The 16,331-nt window shown below is 40.8% G+C and overlaps 1 protein-coding gene across 1 annotated transcript in view; it reads right to left on the bottom strand.

The window, feature by feature from the left end:
• Positions 1 to 16,025, bottom strand: part of atp6v1ba (ATPase, H+ transporting, lysosomal, V1 subunit B, member a) — a 33,656-nt gene extending 17,631 nt beyond the window's left edge. The window contains exons 1-4 of the mRNA XM_086122387.1: positions 15,791 to 16,025; positions 2,909 to 2,964; positions 2,480 to 2,578; positions 768 to 861 (exon numbers count right to left, since the gene is read on the bottom strand). Of these exons, the coding sequence (XP_085978513.1) occupies positions 768 to 861; positions 2,480 to 2,578; positions 2,909 to 2,964; positions 15,791 to 15,896 (355 nt within the window). The 5' untranslated portion in view covers positions 15,897 to 16,025. The remainder of the gene's footprint in view (positions 1 to 767; positions 862 to 2,479; positions 2,579 to 2,908; positions 2,965 to 15,790) is intronic.
• Between the last annotated feature and the right edge of the window lie 306 nt (positions 16,026 to 16,331).

Raw genomic sequence — 16,331 nt, 5'->3', positions numbered from 1 at the left:
ATACCAATACAAAACGCTTTTGATCAAATGTTTGATAAAAAGTCAGAACGCAAACCCCGACTTCGGCATTGTATGTGTTGTCGACAGTACATACTCACCTCCAAACATGAAAAAGAAGTAGCTTAACCAAAAAAGATGAAGGAGCTAAACCAACAAAGTGTGGCGATAAAGTAGTCCTAAAGTTTTAATTCACGACACTTACGTTGTTTGAAAATTGAATGAAGGTTTAAAAAAAAAAAAAAAACAACAACAATACTGCTTTGGTGCAGCGTCTTCCACAAATATGCATTTAGAGTGTGCTCCTGTCTGAGCACATTTCATTACACAACATTACAAAGTACCTAAAACATTTTCCCCAATTTTAAATGGGTTTAAGAAAAAATCTAATTGTCAACATTGACTGATATGAAATACTTATTGTTGATGGTTTTCATAGTTATGCTGACCTCTTATTAAAGGTTAAGGATTATATATTCAAATAAAATTACCTTAATTCGCCCCCCCCCCAAAAAAAAATCAATACATATCGACAAGGAACAATAGGAAATACTTATCATGATAACGTTTCAGTCATATTGCCCAGCCCTAATTCTAAGTATATTTCGACATGAATTAAGTCAGAAAATCATTTGGACTCTGTCATTTTATAAGGATCTCACATGCTGAAAATGTGTTGGGCCCCCTGGTTTATTGTATGACAGCAGACGAACTGAATTGGCAACCTAACATAATGATGTGTGGCTAAATTTATACCATGGTCCTCATACCAAGCATATCCTCAGAAACTGGTGTACGCAGGATATCGCCAGTAAACTCGCAGGCTGTCTTCTTGGCGTCAATGCCTGATGTTCCCTCAAACACCTGAGCAAACGCAAAATAAAACATTATCAGGATACCTTGTCCAACATATATTGCAGCTCAACAGTAAGCTCTGTAGAAGCCTGAAACGATCATGAACAATTGAATCAGGTGTTGGACTGTTCACTGGACTTTTAACTGAAGGTTCAAAATGTTTTTTTTTTTGTTTGTTTGTTTCCTGATTTATGCACACGTCTGTCCAGTCATTAAAATAGTCTTTAAAAAAAACAAACACCTGAAATAGGTGAGAGAATAGTTTCAAAGGAAATCAATGTGTACAGTGGTGTTTCACCACCTAAGCTGTATGAGAAATGACCTTCGAGAAAAGCTCCTCTGATTAAAATAAGTCCCCATATAAAAGTAATGTTTTTTTTTAAGGAGGGTTGGGGTGAGGCGGATGATTTGCTTTTAAAAGCCGGGTGCTGGGTTAGTTAACCAATACACGTTTAAGAAAAATATACAGTGGTGCGAAAAGTTGGCCGAACAAACCTAAACTGTAGTTCAACGGTCCTGATGTCATACAATTTGGATCTCAATCAACATATGAGAAAAGTTGTAAAATTAAAAGATGACTTATGGTTTGGCCTTAGAAGCACTGCATAGGAATTTAAACAAAGCATGTTTTTGCTTGTCCACTCCACTGAAGTTTGACTTGAAGTTGAACACCAAACGATACACGGGAGTTGACAATGACAACGCTAGAATCAATTATAGACGACCAAATGAACACGAGACGCTGACAATTTTTCGGGAATACCGCCGGTCATGGGAATCCCGTGGGATTCCCCCGTGATGGGAGTCACCTTTACATTTAATCACAGGAATGAGACGCTAAAGGATAAAAAGTTCACAAGAGCAGACAGGAGCGGGATTACTCAGTAGGTAGGACTGTCATGATAATTACTATGGTGACTTATCGCTCAATGGGAAAAAATACGATTGTTTTTTCAAACTTGATAAATGGTGATTTAAATGCATATTTGTTTACATACGCCATCAACATTAAGCCGCGCAGCCTGTCTAGCTCTCCTGCCGTCGGTCGTCTTGCTCGCTACTGTGCAAGGCAGGGCACTCACACGCACGCATTCACATTTGGGGTGGAACAGCTTTTGAAAGCCATTTAAACAACTCGGTTCGACTGTATACATTCAATTCACAGGGATTTATTAATAAGCAGTCAGCAGTAAGTAGCTGTTCAATAAATGGGTTAATTGCAATTTTTGTTTTTTGTATGTAGATGACCTCTGCGATGGGAGCAGTACAGGAGTGGGAGTCATGCTGAATGGGAGCAGGACGCAATGGGAGTCATTTTTACCAGGACGTGACAGGATTGATTGCTTGATTATTTATGTATTTTCCTATGGTCCAGGAGAGGATGAGATGTATTCTGTGGGAGTGGGGTGAGACGGGACTGAAATATAACTTGTGTCACCCTCTAATGACCACCTACCGTGACTGGGGCAGCCGAAGTTAAATCATTAATACAGCAACCGAACTGTGGCAATAGCTCAAATAAATTAATAAATGTAACTAAACTGCATGTGTTAAAGAAAACCTAACATTGATGGTTTGATTGGACAAAAGACAACTCAAAACACATGGTGGTGAACGGGTGTCTCACCTGAACAACTGCCTTGCTACCGATCACCTCAAGGACTTGACCACTCCTTTTTGTGCCATCAGGCAAAGTCAGGTGAACAATTTCAGCATACCTAGGGAACTAGTTGAAACGGATGAAACAGAGTTACCATGGAAACAAACGGAATTGTTTTGAATAATTACTTCAAGCAAGCACACAGAAGCATTATGCATGCTTTTAAAAATGCAGCTAAAATATTTCCAAAAATTGAACATTTTAGGAACAAGTACTTAATTTAACACAGAATGTAAATGAATCAGTACTGTTGTCATGAGATTAACAGATTCTGATTCTCAAAACAAATAATACAGTATGAGCCATAAAAAGTGCAGAGGAAGAAGAGAAGTGAATTTTTATTTTCGTCAAAATCTTATCTGAATGAAATGTAGAAAAAAGTTTTAGTCGCCTCACCTTGACATTATCCAGAATCACTAAGGGCCCATTCACTCCTGACACTGTCGAATAAGCTGAAAGACAAAACATTTTCAAAATAGAGTTAGTTATCTGATTTAGTGCGGATGGGGGGGGGTCTACATGGCAGTCAACCAAAGACAATATCATTATTACTGTATTCCAATTTTCACTTCTTGTTGAAAGCAACCAATCGACTTAGAAACAAGCGTACTTCTTAACATGCAATAATTGCGCTGAATAAACGCAAGATGACCTTTAACTCTCAGATTCTCACAGCTTTCTGCACTTCATGCTCCCGGTCCAAATGTCAAAGACAGGAAAATGTCATAAAAATGTATACAATTCACTTAGCCAATAATTACATTGCGACAAGGCAAGCTCTGACCATCTTCATAAAAGATCTCTCAACACAGCGTGTCATCATAAAAGAAGGTGAAAGAAAATCACGGATAAATTACCGTATTTTCCACACTATAGGGCGCACCAAAAAGTCTTCCATTTACTTAAAAGCTCACCGAGCGCCTTAAAATCCGGTACGTCTTGTGTATGGTCATTACGGTAATATGTCGACCCCCCAAGATGGCTCCTTGCTCAGGGAGGGGTGTAACTGTTACTAGTGTTATTGCCTCAACATGGCTACGCTCGTGAAAGCAAAACAAACTCAAACGCGTGTTCGTTCAATGTTGTCAACTAATATCCGGATTAATTTCAGGCAATTTTTCCTCAATTTTCCGGTGGAAATTTCATGAAAATTTGAAAATCTGGAACTGCGGGAAAATCCAGAAAACCATTAAATATTTTAAAACCAGTTGTCAGTGTTCATTAATATTATCTTGATAACAACAGTGGAGCCAAGCACAGGACTTTAAGACACGCACACAATCCAACCTGCTCAGAGATATATATTTTTTTTTTAACCTAACAACAGTTCAACCACACATACCCTTTTGCAGCAACAGAAAATATGCTTTAATGGAAAGTCCCGTAAAATTTCAAGCATTGTTCGCTGACCCTTTCTTCATATGAATGCCATGGACGCTGTGGTTTTTTTTAAGAAATAATAACCACACTTAGACACAACAAATTGCCAGACATTTTCAAAAGAGATACATACAGCTACAGTATTTCCTGATGGATGATGATAGTAATAATAATACTGGGGAAATTGGTCCACATAATTATATAGAAACCTCACAATCTGTACATCTACAGCATCTTAATAGCAGATCCAGTAACAGCCTGCCAAAGAGGTGAATTAAATTTTAAGACATTTGACTCAAATATGCATTTTCACATTCACTACAGCCATCATCCTTCACTCCCCTCCAAAAGTATAGAATCGGTGTGGCTATTTCCATTACATTTGCTGTACACTGAAAATATTTGGGTTTGACACCAAAAGATGAATATGTAAAAACAAAAAGGTGGGGGGGGGGGGGGGGGGGGGTCCTGTACATTTCTACTTTAAGTGTAACCGGCATAAAAACACAGCTGTCAGTGGGTGAAAAACAAGTAATAAGGCTGAAAGATCAATGTTTAAAAAAAAAAAGCAAAGACGCTGCACAAACACTGGGCATAGCCAGTACAACCATTTTGAAGGCTCTGAAGAAGAAAGCAAGCACTGGTGAACAAAGTAACAAATGGGTCGACCAAGGAAAACAACAGTAGTTAACGACAAACATTTATTAAAAGACCTCAAAACAACTGTTAGTGAATCAGAAACAGCCTCCAGAGAGCAAGAGAGAAGGGATCCCAATCTGCTGCTTGCAGGAAGACTTCATTAAGAAATAGACACCAACCATTCTAATCATTTACATTTGAAGAAAAGAAAGCATTTGCTTGTAATCCAAAACATACAAGATCATCTGTGAAACATAGTGGAGGTCATGTTATTCGCATGGCTTCCTTGGGATTAATATTCATCAATGTCAATTTATTGGTAGATGCAACCACACTAAACGGACTCTATGACCCCCATAATTTTCGCATTAGACATGCCAACTTCCAGTCGCAAATTCAACACAGCGTGATAGCATCAAATGCTTTAAAATATACTCGCAGTCTGCTGAAATTAAGTCACGTTACCGTAAATGGCGTTATTAATTGCTCGAGTTATCCAAGTTTTGGCAAACGATCATGGCACCATATCTCATTTAAGGAGCCATTTGCTGTTTCACAGTACGGTCCATGTGAACATAGACTTGCACGGCTTATTTGGACACACTCAACCCAACTGTTTGGAGGCCCCAAGAACAACCCAAAACCACAATAAACAGCCTATTGTCACGTTCTATGGTGCGGACGCAGCAAAATTGAGCTTATGAAAAAAAGATGAACCAGCATATAAAACTAACTGCAGGATGAGGATAAATGATTCCACGAAGTTTTCGTGACGCCGTGACCGACATCGCCTCGGTATCGGGTGTTTTGCATGTACAACGGAGGAGAGGGAGTGAGAAAAAGTACAGTGCAGCTTGGGGAACTAAGCATTGAGATACTCAGTGAAAGACGGACAAACTATCTTTGTCGATTAAATAAGAAAATAAGAAAACCTTCATTAGTCTCGCAATGGAGAAATTCCAAATTCACAGCAGCAAAGTTATGAAAGGAAGAAGTAGAACAACAAAATATAGGAGCTGCTGGAAAGGCAGCCACTCTCGCGGCGCCATTTTGAAGTCAAAATAACAAAAATAACACAACACAACACATAGGACACAGACAGTTGTGCAATCTTCACCAATTTTCTGAATACACTTTGTCTGAAGCAGTTATAGATGAAAGAGGAGAGGATCAAAGTGTCCTTTCGCCAGTGGATCAGAGACGTCATGCTGAAAATGTGCACAGGTCTGCTTCAAGCTAAGTTTTGAAAGCAAACACGAAGCTGTAGCGTCCATTGACGAAAAGAGATTAGTTCACTTCTCCTGTCCCACGTAATCCGCTTCAAACTCCAAGCCGCTACTCCCAGTTCCAAATCCGCATCGGCGCTCCACGCTAACGCTCCTCAAGACTTACATCCATCCAGCTGCAGACCGTTCAACAGCACCGATCTCTCCGCTGAACAAAGCGGGGCTGTGAAAAATGCTGCCCATTACAGGCGCAAGACACAAGCGCCCCGGGACTGTCCAGCAACGACAGTCAAATGGCGCCGACATTCCTCCCAGTCAAAAACAGTGCTGGTATACCCATGCAGCCGAGACGGCGCAACCACCAAGCACAGAGTCTCCTCCTTGATGAATGTCGTGGCCAAAAAATGCTGAAAAAAGTCCACATCAGGTCCACACGACGTAACAACAAACACAAAGTGACAAAACAAACACAAAAACAACAAAAAAAGCAAGGCTCATGAGAGCACTTGCCGACGGCTGCCTACTCGGGCGCCATCTTGACTTCAAAGCCCCTTTAAAAAAAAAGCCATTTCAAAGCAATGTTGCAATACTTAAATTGTCACGCCGAATGTATAAACTTTCTATTTCCTTAGCAGTGATCATTTTACAGTTTGAGCCCTGCGAGTCCCAGGGACAAGCTGATCAGAAAAGTATGAGTCCCATCATGCATTTTGAGAGTCCCAAATTTCCCAAAATTCTACTTATTCAATTGCATATGATAGTAACACAAACAACAATATAGATTGATAATAAGTTTATTTCTTATAAACAAATGCTGCAAAATTTTAAATAATTCAGGCATCCAAGATTTGCTGAGAAATAGGTTCTTATTTCATCCCATGGTTCAGTCTTTGAGTTCATAAATTCTCCTCTCTTTACTCTGCTTCCAATGATGCAAGACTTTCAACTTATCATCAACTTATCGCAAAAAACTATCCAACTTTAGCTGCTTCCTCTGTGATATCTCCGCAATAAACTTTCGCAACACTTGTTCGCAACACTTGTTTTAATATTACACAACTTGGCAATCGTCTGCTTCCCGCGAGGTGAATGAGCTCGCCAATCTCGTCTCGCGAGAACGTAAATCTCGTCATGCGAGATTACTTAACAGGAGATCAAAGCAACAATGGCGGTGAAGGTCAAACTGCAATCGTTGCTGGAAAAAAAAATTATTTACCGTAGTTTTTTTGTTTTGACTGAGAAATTTCCTTGCGTCCTAAAAACGCACATTATTTGGAACTGTGTGTCCCGCGGGAAAATTATGCGTCTAGGATGCGGGACACAGAGGTAACGAGATGGCTGCCTTAGTGGTACAGTTCATTTTTAAATTTATTTGTGTGCATGGAAATACTCTGTTTTTCTACTTTCTTTCAAACTTTTGCTGCTTAAATTCTCCATTGTGAGACAAATAAAGGTTTTATTATCTTATGTCCACCTGGAAAAGCACCAGCTCCGATCAAATAAACCGATTACAAAAACCCATGTTAACACACTTTTAAAGAACGAGGTTGATTGTCCTTCAGAGGGCATCCCGGGGAGTTTGAAGTTAACAGGAAGCATAAGGTTATGTGCCTCAGAATCTTTGTACCGGGAGTACGCCATGATCTGCCGTGCATATAGTCCATTGTAGATCCGAACTTCTAAAAATCCTTATGTACGTACCCAGCCTTAAAGAGGTCAAGTTTTTTTTTTTTTTTTTTAAATGTTCAATGCGCCCCCACTAGTCTAAACATGGCTTTCTCAACTCAACGTTTATAGAGCACTTTAAAACTTAGTCATGCAACAAACAGTAAAACAAATTAATAAAGACAGAAGAAAAAAAAACCACAACAACAGTAAAACTAAAACCAAATCTCATGCTAAGTCAAAAGCCAAAGAATAAAAATTAGTTTTAAGACGAGTTTTCAAGATGGGCACCGAGGTGACTTGTCGAACGTTTAGCGGGAGGTCTTCCCAAAGAGAGGGACCGGCAATGGAAAAGTCTCTATCCCCTCAGAGACTGCGTAGTCCTTGGTACCTGTAGGAGTGTCTGGTCTACAGATCTGAGGCACCCAGATGGTGCGTAGGGGGTGAATGAGCTCAGAGAGGTAAGGTAGGACTAGACCATTTAAACATTTGTAAACAAAAAATAGTATCTCAAATAGAACTCGAAAATGTACAGGGAGTCAGTGAAGAGACGCCAGAGTAAGAGTTATGTGCTCCCTCTTACGAGGACCAGTTAAGGGGTGAGCAGCATTTGATTAATATTGAAATATTTACCTGAAGTTATCCATCTCAGGGGACAGCCATCACTTAGACATGTCAGGAATGGCGGTACAAGCAACAAAATTTCATCAACATTTAGCATATCATCTTAATTGTCTTTATGAACTTGGACATACCTGAAAAAATTCAAGCTGCAATATAACGACAATATTAGAAGAGCAGAAGATTGGTGGGGCAAGATGCTGCGATTCACACTGTTGATGATGGGACAAAATCGGAAAATAATCGTTTGTGGCAGCCCTAGTCTTGATCATGTTATGTGTTGTGGCAAGTAGCTCAACCAATCATTAAGTATTGTTTAACCAACATGAGCATGTGGTCTGTTCAGCAGTCTTCCACAGCCAATGTTACGGTGGAGTGCGGCATTGGTTTCTGCAACATTACAAAATAGATCCCTGTCTGTCCCTCCCTCTTACTACCTTTTGTGAAGCATCTTCTTTGGTCTGCCTTTTTGCATCTCTCTCTCTTTTTTTTTAATTATCAAATTATTTCATCAATGCAATATGAGTGTTTAGGGAAACCACTAAAACCAATGAATTTGTTGTAGTCTGCCAAAAATCTGAAATGACTTCTTATCCTTGTGAAGAATGAATAAATAAATAATTAAATAAAAATCACAGGTTGTTCAAGTGTTTTTAAGATTGATTTCTTTTAAGTCCTTGTGGCATGGCTGGTGGCACTAAGCCCATGTGCAGGTGTGTGCAGGTGTGTGTGTGTTACTTTTGAATATGTGGTTGTACCTTTCCCATATAATAATAAAATATCACCAAGGCACTCCTTTGTAGGCCATTATGTGCCGCTGCAGCAAAAAAAGTGAAGGTAGTTTGCTCTCACTTCATAACAATCACCATTACTCAATCAACTACATGTTCATGAGTTGTGAAGTAGCAACAATTCCCATTAGGTTTCGAAAACTTTTTCCACCCCTCTTTTCTACTTCAGCTCAAGTGCAGCGGTCTCTTGGCTTGGCAGGCAACCACAGTGTGGGTCACCCTGCAGTCTGTTCAACTGCCAAGGCCTTTGTGAACAAAGATGTTAATTGGTCCTAATCTGCCACTAGAGGCTGTTTTGGTAGCCTGACCTCGCACCCTGAAGGACACCTTGGTGTGAAATACTGAAGAGGCCATTCAAGTGCCAGAGAAAAGAGGCGCATAGCATTCCAACACAATTCGATTTTCCAGCTAAAAAGGGGAATTGGGGGGGAGGCAAGGAGGCTGAAGCTGGGATGGAGATGGGGCGCCACTGTTCTAACAATAAATGAGTGCAACAAAGCAGTGGCTGCTGTGATGTGTAGCTTCAAATTCACGTCTTAGCCTCAACTACAAGGGATTCCCACAGCCCCACTGAAAGTGGGAATGCTAATTGCCTCAAAAATCCGCGCTCGTCCACACCTTATCCCCCAACACACATCAACCATCATGACGTTCAGTACATGTCCTCTGACTCACTGCGACTTGTTTGTTTCGATGTTGGCAAATGATTTCATGGTCGATTGTTTTACATGAGTAGGGCTCGAGCGTGGTGACTGCTGTGAAGTCACTGTTTTTGTAGAAATGTCCCCCCGTACCTCTTTTATTATCGTGGTCGTGAACAAAGAAACAAATATTTGAAAGCACAAAGATGCACGACAACACAAACTTTGCATGCACATAAGGCCTGGCGAAAAATTGCCATCCATGATTTAAAAAAAAAAAACTCTTTAGCGACCCCAAAAGAAGTTTAATGGATCCCTGTATGTTTCACCAAGGGCTACAAAAAATAGGGGGCATGTGTAGCACCCCAAGATGTACAAAAAAAGTCAGTAGACGGCAAGCCATATCATAAAAAGTAAACAGAAAAATCTTGAGTTTGACATTGTATATAACAGTGGCGGGACATCGATTTGGGCATTACTTCCCTCGCCACTAAGTCGGAAATGTTTGTACATGGTACAACCCCCCCCAAACTTCATATGTATATTAGCCACGACCAGAAGACATCTAAATGTCAATGTTTTGTTCGAAATATAGTGCAACCTAGTGGCGAATAGAAATGTCATCTATTACACTTGAATGTACTTCGCCGAGCATGTTGGATTGGATTGGATAAGCTTTATTGTCAAATGTACTGTATGTGCAACATACAGAACAGATGAAATTTCTTCCCTCTCAACATAAAACAAGAGGAGCCGCTGCGGGTGTCCCGTTGAACGTATCCAAATAAAATTGTGTCATAATTGCCTGAATTTCGTGTTCATGCGTTATAACAATTATTCGGTGTGTTACCAACTACCTATTTCGATTCACATTTTTAATTGCGAAAAAAAAATAAACCAGAGTGGTAATGCTAGGGAAGAAAAGGTCTCACATTGGAAAAAAACAGGGTTTTACACTTGGAGGGTGTGGATTTTTCAGTGTATCGATAAAAAGAGGCTATGGAAACAGGTTTGTAAACATACGAAAACAGGACTGGATACACATTTCAGGTTGTGACCGTATATTATGTAATGTCGTCACAAAAAATAAATAAAATAAAAACAGCCGCGGTGGCCCGGTGGTCCAGTGGTTAGCGCGTTCAATTCCAGCTCTGGCCTTCCTGTGTGGAGTTTGGATGTTCTCCCTGAGCCTGCGTGGGTTTTCTCCGGGTACTCCGGTTTCCTCCCACATTCCAAAAACAGGCATGGCAGGCTGATTGAACACTCAAAATTGTCCCGAGGTGTGAGTGTGAGCGCAGATGGTTGTACGTCTCTCTGTGCCCTGCGATTGGCTGGGAACCGGTTCAGGGTGTCCCCCGCCTACTGCCCGAAGACAGCTGGGGTAGGATCTAGCACCCCCTGCGACCCTTGTGAGGATAAAACGGATCAGAAAATGGATGGATGGAAACACAGCTGCGGACTATAAAAGTGGGGTATGCTTGCGGAGGACGAAGAACGTGATATACTGTATTTCTGGAATTAATAAAACATTAACACAGGAACGCATCTGCATTCTCATAAAGACAGAGAGTGACTCTGTCTCCTTATGTCTGACAGTATTGTTTACATAAACAGTCTTCTTTGCCGCCTTCTTTTTATGACAGATTGGTATGCAGTGAATGCTGACACAACTGTGACCAAACTATGAGAGCTCGATCAGGAATCTGTCCATATAAGATAAGATGAGATAAGAAAACCTTTATTAGTCTCGCAATGGAGAAATTCCCAATTCACAGCAGCAAAGTTATGATCACTTTGTTGACAGTCAGGATGGTGTGCTAACTTCCGGTAGCGAGTCTAAACACAAAGCGATAACACTGATAGCATCAAACTGTTATAGACTCACTATCTCCTTGAATGACATCCAGTGAAAGCAAATGACATTATCTTTCCAAGTGCACCAGTTGTAACTTTGTGGCAGTTTGGATTTGAGGCTACAGTACATCCATTTCTTTGATTGGATTATTATATTGACCTGCGTCCAGGATTTTAACTAACAAGGTCATTTCAGAGACAATCAATTAATATCGCAGAACAAGTCAAAGGTGTCATTTCCGCACTCTGCTTTTCATTTTGGCCATTTAACCCCTTGCTGTGACTGTCAGATCAATTTAGAACAGGTATCAATGCAGGAGGGATAGAACATCGGCTCTTGCTGGACGCTGACCATTTATTTCTCTACATATCCAATGCTCAGACTTCAATTCCACCTGGGCGTGGCTTGTTACACCAATATGGCAAGTTTTTGGGCTACATGTTGAATCTCGATAACAGTGAGTTGATGTCTTGACAGATTTGAAATTAGGAACATCAACTTGCCTTTGAAAATGAATATGCGCAGCTTTTGTGAATATCCGTAATTTAAAATATAAGGTGCGATGGGATCATCATTTAGTTGCTCCATGTACAGCACTTTGTACGCAGCGATGGCTGTTTGAAAGTGCTCTATAAATACAGTTGAGAGGTTAAGAACCACTGCTTCAAATAATGAATAAGCCCACACAAATGCTGGACATACATCCAGGTAATATAACAACAATACTCAAAGACGCCACGTATTATGTCCTCTGTAAGCTAATGACCAAAAAGGTTGTTTCCTCTGCTGTTTTGGGCTTCAACAAAGGTCGTCGGGGCCAAAGTGTCTTTCCCACTTATTGCCGCTGATTTTGGATCATGATGGACTGAGTATTTGACATGGAAAAGTCAGAGATGGTGACAACGCTGTCTCAAACTGGTCAGATGTGTAACAAAAAAGTTCAGGGCGCTCCCTGGGTCATCATCATTCATTCATTCATCTTCCGAACCACTTTATCCTCACTAGGGTGGCGGGGGGTGCAGGAGCCTATCCCAGGTGTCTTCGGGCAGTAGGCGGGGGACACCCTGAACCGGTTGCCAGCCAATTGCAAGGCACACAGAGACGAACAACCATCCGCGCTCACACTCACACCTAGGGACAATTTGGAGTGTTCAATCAGTCTGCCATGCATGTTTTTGGAATGTGGGAGGAAACCGGAGGACCCGGAGAAAACCCACGCAAGCACGGGGAGAACATGCAAACTCTACACAGGGAGGCCAGAGCTGGAATTGGAATTACCTCTGCACTGTGAAGCCGACGTGCTCGCCACTCGTCTACCGGGCCGCCTGGGTCATCATAATTTCAAGATCAAAGAAAACTTAAGTAAATAGCTTCCTTCTGTTGCAGTTTCCTAGAGTAAGTAACGTTTTGCCAAATTTCCGAATCACTTAAATATTAAACTTTCACTTATCTTTGTTTTAACTTCAAACTACAACAAAAGCTGCAGAGAGTTGCCAGAGTCAGTGGGATCTGTTATAACGTTAACTGAAAATTTTAATAGTTCCCTTCAGTATTTAAATTGATTTTTTTAATCAGCTGTCAGATTGTTAAAAAGACAGATGCCGATATTTGTCAATATGCCGAATATTGCCGTTGACAATCAGCCCGGCCAATACTTGCTCTTTCCCTACTTTGGAATAAAAATTTTTGCAAACATGTTGTTTCAGTTCCAATTCACCGCAATTATCATCCTGGAAACACAGCGTTTGATGCTTTAACAAAAGCAACTACTAATCCCCAGTTGAAACAAAGAGATTTATAATCACCACTGTCAAACATGACTAAAAAACACGAAAGGGAAGTTGAATAATGGAATCTGGGATTTCTGTAGGCAAGTAATAAGTAGACTGTTCAAGTAGATTGCTTCCTGTTCTTGCTTGACACAAATAAGAGAGACAGATGCCAACAAAAGAGGCAACCCTTTCCCTGTTACTGAAAAAGCGAGTTGCTTCAGGCTAATTAGAATACAAATTAGGTAACTTTTATAGAATTACAGATTTTATAGAAATGACTTTGGTAGTGACAGATGAGGCTTTAAATAGTCACGACATTATTACCACAAATTAAGTCTTCACAAAAGCCGTACTGTGACTTGCTCTATGTCTTTTCATTGCACTTCATGTCAGAATGCACCACTAAAAACAAAGACCAACATTTCATGGACTAATAGCTTTTGTCCTGTTTGACACGAGAGACAAAGGCCGCCAGAAAGAAAAGACGTTGTATGATGGAAAATGTCTTCATTTGTTTATTTTGTTCTAGCTCAGAAGAGGTTTGAACCTTGGCATCTCAGAGAGCTCTGACAAGTCAAAAAAAATGTCACAAAAAGCATCTTGCCAATGATCTTATGAACTCTTTAACACGTGCCCACGTCAATGCCTTAAGTATTAAAATGCCTTCATTCAACATTTACATAATTTGCTTAATAGTAGCAGGCCATTCCACTTCTTGTTTGCAGCTGGCAAAAACGACAAATGCAGTGCCATTAATTCAAACTCTCTATTTGATGGGTGGTTAATGCTAATCCGCAAGAATATTCATTCTAATTGTTTCAACTTCCGCACAGTTGAGGATGCAAAGTTCAAAAGCCAGCATCTGTGCTGGTATGGGGCTGTGTTCATGCCAATGGTATATGTAATTTACAAGTCTGTGAAGGCACCGTTATGCTGCCATCCAAGCAATGTCTTTTTCATGAAAGCCCCTGCTTATTTCAGCATGGCTTTGTAGTCAGAGTGCGGGTACTTGACTGGCCTGCCTGCAGTCCTGACTTGTCTCAGAGCGCATTATGAAGCATAAAATAAAACAACGGAGACCCCGGATTGACAATCGCCAAGAGCCACACAACAAATGGATCATCACACTATCCACAGCAACAGTGGCATCTACCTTTACAGGTTTTTTTCTTGCCTTCAAAATTGAGAGTTGGCTGTTCCTATCCAGTCCGATTGACATTGTTTAACACAATCTAAAGCTCCAACTGTGCTGATTGAGTGATTGATGTCCCTCTACGTATTTTGTGCCATCTGATGCTGAACTAATAGAAAGCAACGACCACACTTGGCGAGTCTACCAGCAATTTCTTCGGTAGACGTGCAAGCAAAACGTCATTCAAAGCGACATATTCCCTCAAATGATGAAGTAAGTGCATGGTACTTGTTACACATGCTGTACTCATCATGGTGAGGAACTACGTTTGCTAAGTTTGTCTCCTTCAGATATCTGAAGCAGAAAATTGGTGGCGAAATATGCAGCCGCTTGCGGGGAAGCCAGGCCCGACATAATGTAATTGACGACTACTTCACTGACAATTGCATTGAAAAGAATTATTGAATTTTTGAAATCATGAACAGTGAAAAATCTCCCCAAAAAATTGTCCCTTTAAAAGGTGAGAGGTATGTGCTGGCTCCCACTATATACAGTACAGTCCATGACTTATACATGATCAATCAAAACTTACGGTTGACCTCATCTAGTCACCTGACTTCACGTTCAGAAAGCACATTTAGGATCTGCTACTGTAGAGGTCGTGAGGCAGGCGGCACGCCCTGTTAACCAACATTGACTTTAGCCAGCAATATTTGTCCATTTTCAGTTTTGTTTAGATGGTCACGTGACCTCGCGCTCCGGGTGCCGCAACACTCGTGATCGCGTCACATGACACATTACCGTCATCATTCGGTCTTCACCAAGCCAACGACGTTCTCCTGAGTTTCCCTGATAGTGTGCTAGCTACTGTTGTAACATTTTAACAGGAAAGGTACAACAGAAGCAGCTTTGCAACGCCTATAATCGAATAACTAAAGAAGTCTCCTCAACGGTGACTTAACCGCAACACCGAAGGCTTACAGCTATGACAGAACCTTAAATCGCAGGCCAAAGACAGTAGTCCCGACATCACTAAAATATTCGCACGACATTAATAAATCTGAATACAATGACCTAAGTGAATGACATCAATTCATTTAATAGAAGCCACGCAACGAATACAGCTTGCCAAAGTACGACACGCTGTCCACCCTTAGCAATAGCTTGCAATGTAGCTTAGCCGATTTGTTCCTTGATATGAATGACACGAATCCCGATTTTGTCAAAAACAAACACACATAGGCACCAACACCAACCAGATATACCCAAGACAAACGTGTGTTATTTTATTATTGAGCCCTTAGTATTGTTGCCGGCAACTTATTCGCTCATTTTAAAATCATTTAATCATCATTTCAGACTGCACATATGATCTAACAGCAGTACATCCCCTTTAGTTTCAACACACACAACTTGTAATCCAGTCCTAAAGTCAACATTGTAACAACCTCGGGAGAGATGAACATATTTATTTTCTTCTGTATATCTTCAAGCCAAATGTATCGTGACATCAGTGTTAGCCTAAAGCTAAAGTAGCAACTAGTCAAGGTACGTACTTAGCCTTGGTTGAGAGATGTAATTTCTGGTCACGGCTTGAGTGTGGGTCCTCGCTGCTGCTGACAGGCCGTTGTCCATCGCCCTGTTTGCCACCAGTGTTGCCATTGTTGGGAAAATGTACGGCAAGTTGAGAATGGGGAACGGTCTTCGGTGAGTTAGCTAACTGGTGCTGCACAACATAGATGACAGCGGAGTGCTGGTCATATGACTGTCTGACTGAGCTGATGACGGCAGCTGGCACCCGACTGAGCGGTCACAGTTTATGCGCGTCATCGAGTCTCTGAAAGAAGATTTCGTGTGCGGTTTGTTCATTTGAGTGTTTAATAGTATGTAACCAAAATGAATCAGAAAATGCGTACAGAATTCGACCATTTCCAAAGAAACTGTCAAGATCTTATTTGCCTCCTATTTTCAACATAAAACAGACTTAGTTTCACAATTGTTAAAATAAATCCTTGTCACATGGACTACAGGCTAAGGGAATTTGGTTTTCAGAAAAAAATTGTATTCAATACACTTGGGGAAAAAGTCTCTCGCTCT

The sequence above is a fragment of the Hippocampus guttulatus genome, chromosome 10 (assembly GCF_054856545.1).
Source record: "Hippocampus guttulatus isolate MCC_2025c chromosome 10, RoL_Hgut_1.0, whole genome shotgun sequence".
Taxonomy (NCBI): domain Eukaryota; kingdom Metazoa; phylum Chordata; class Actinopteri; order Syngnathiformes; family Syngnathidae; genus Hippocampus; species Hippocampus guttulatus.
Note: the sequence above shows the minus strand (reverse complement) of the source record. Positions and strands in the feature narration are given on the sequence as shown.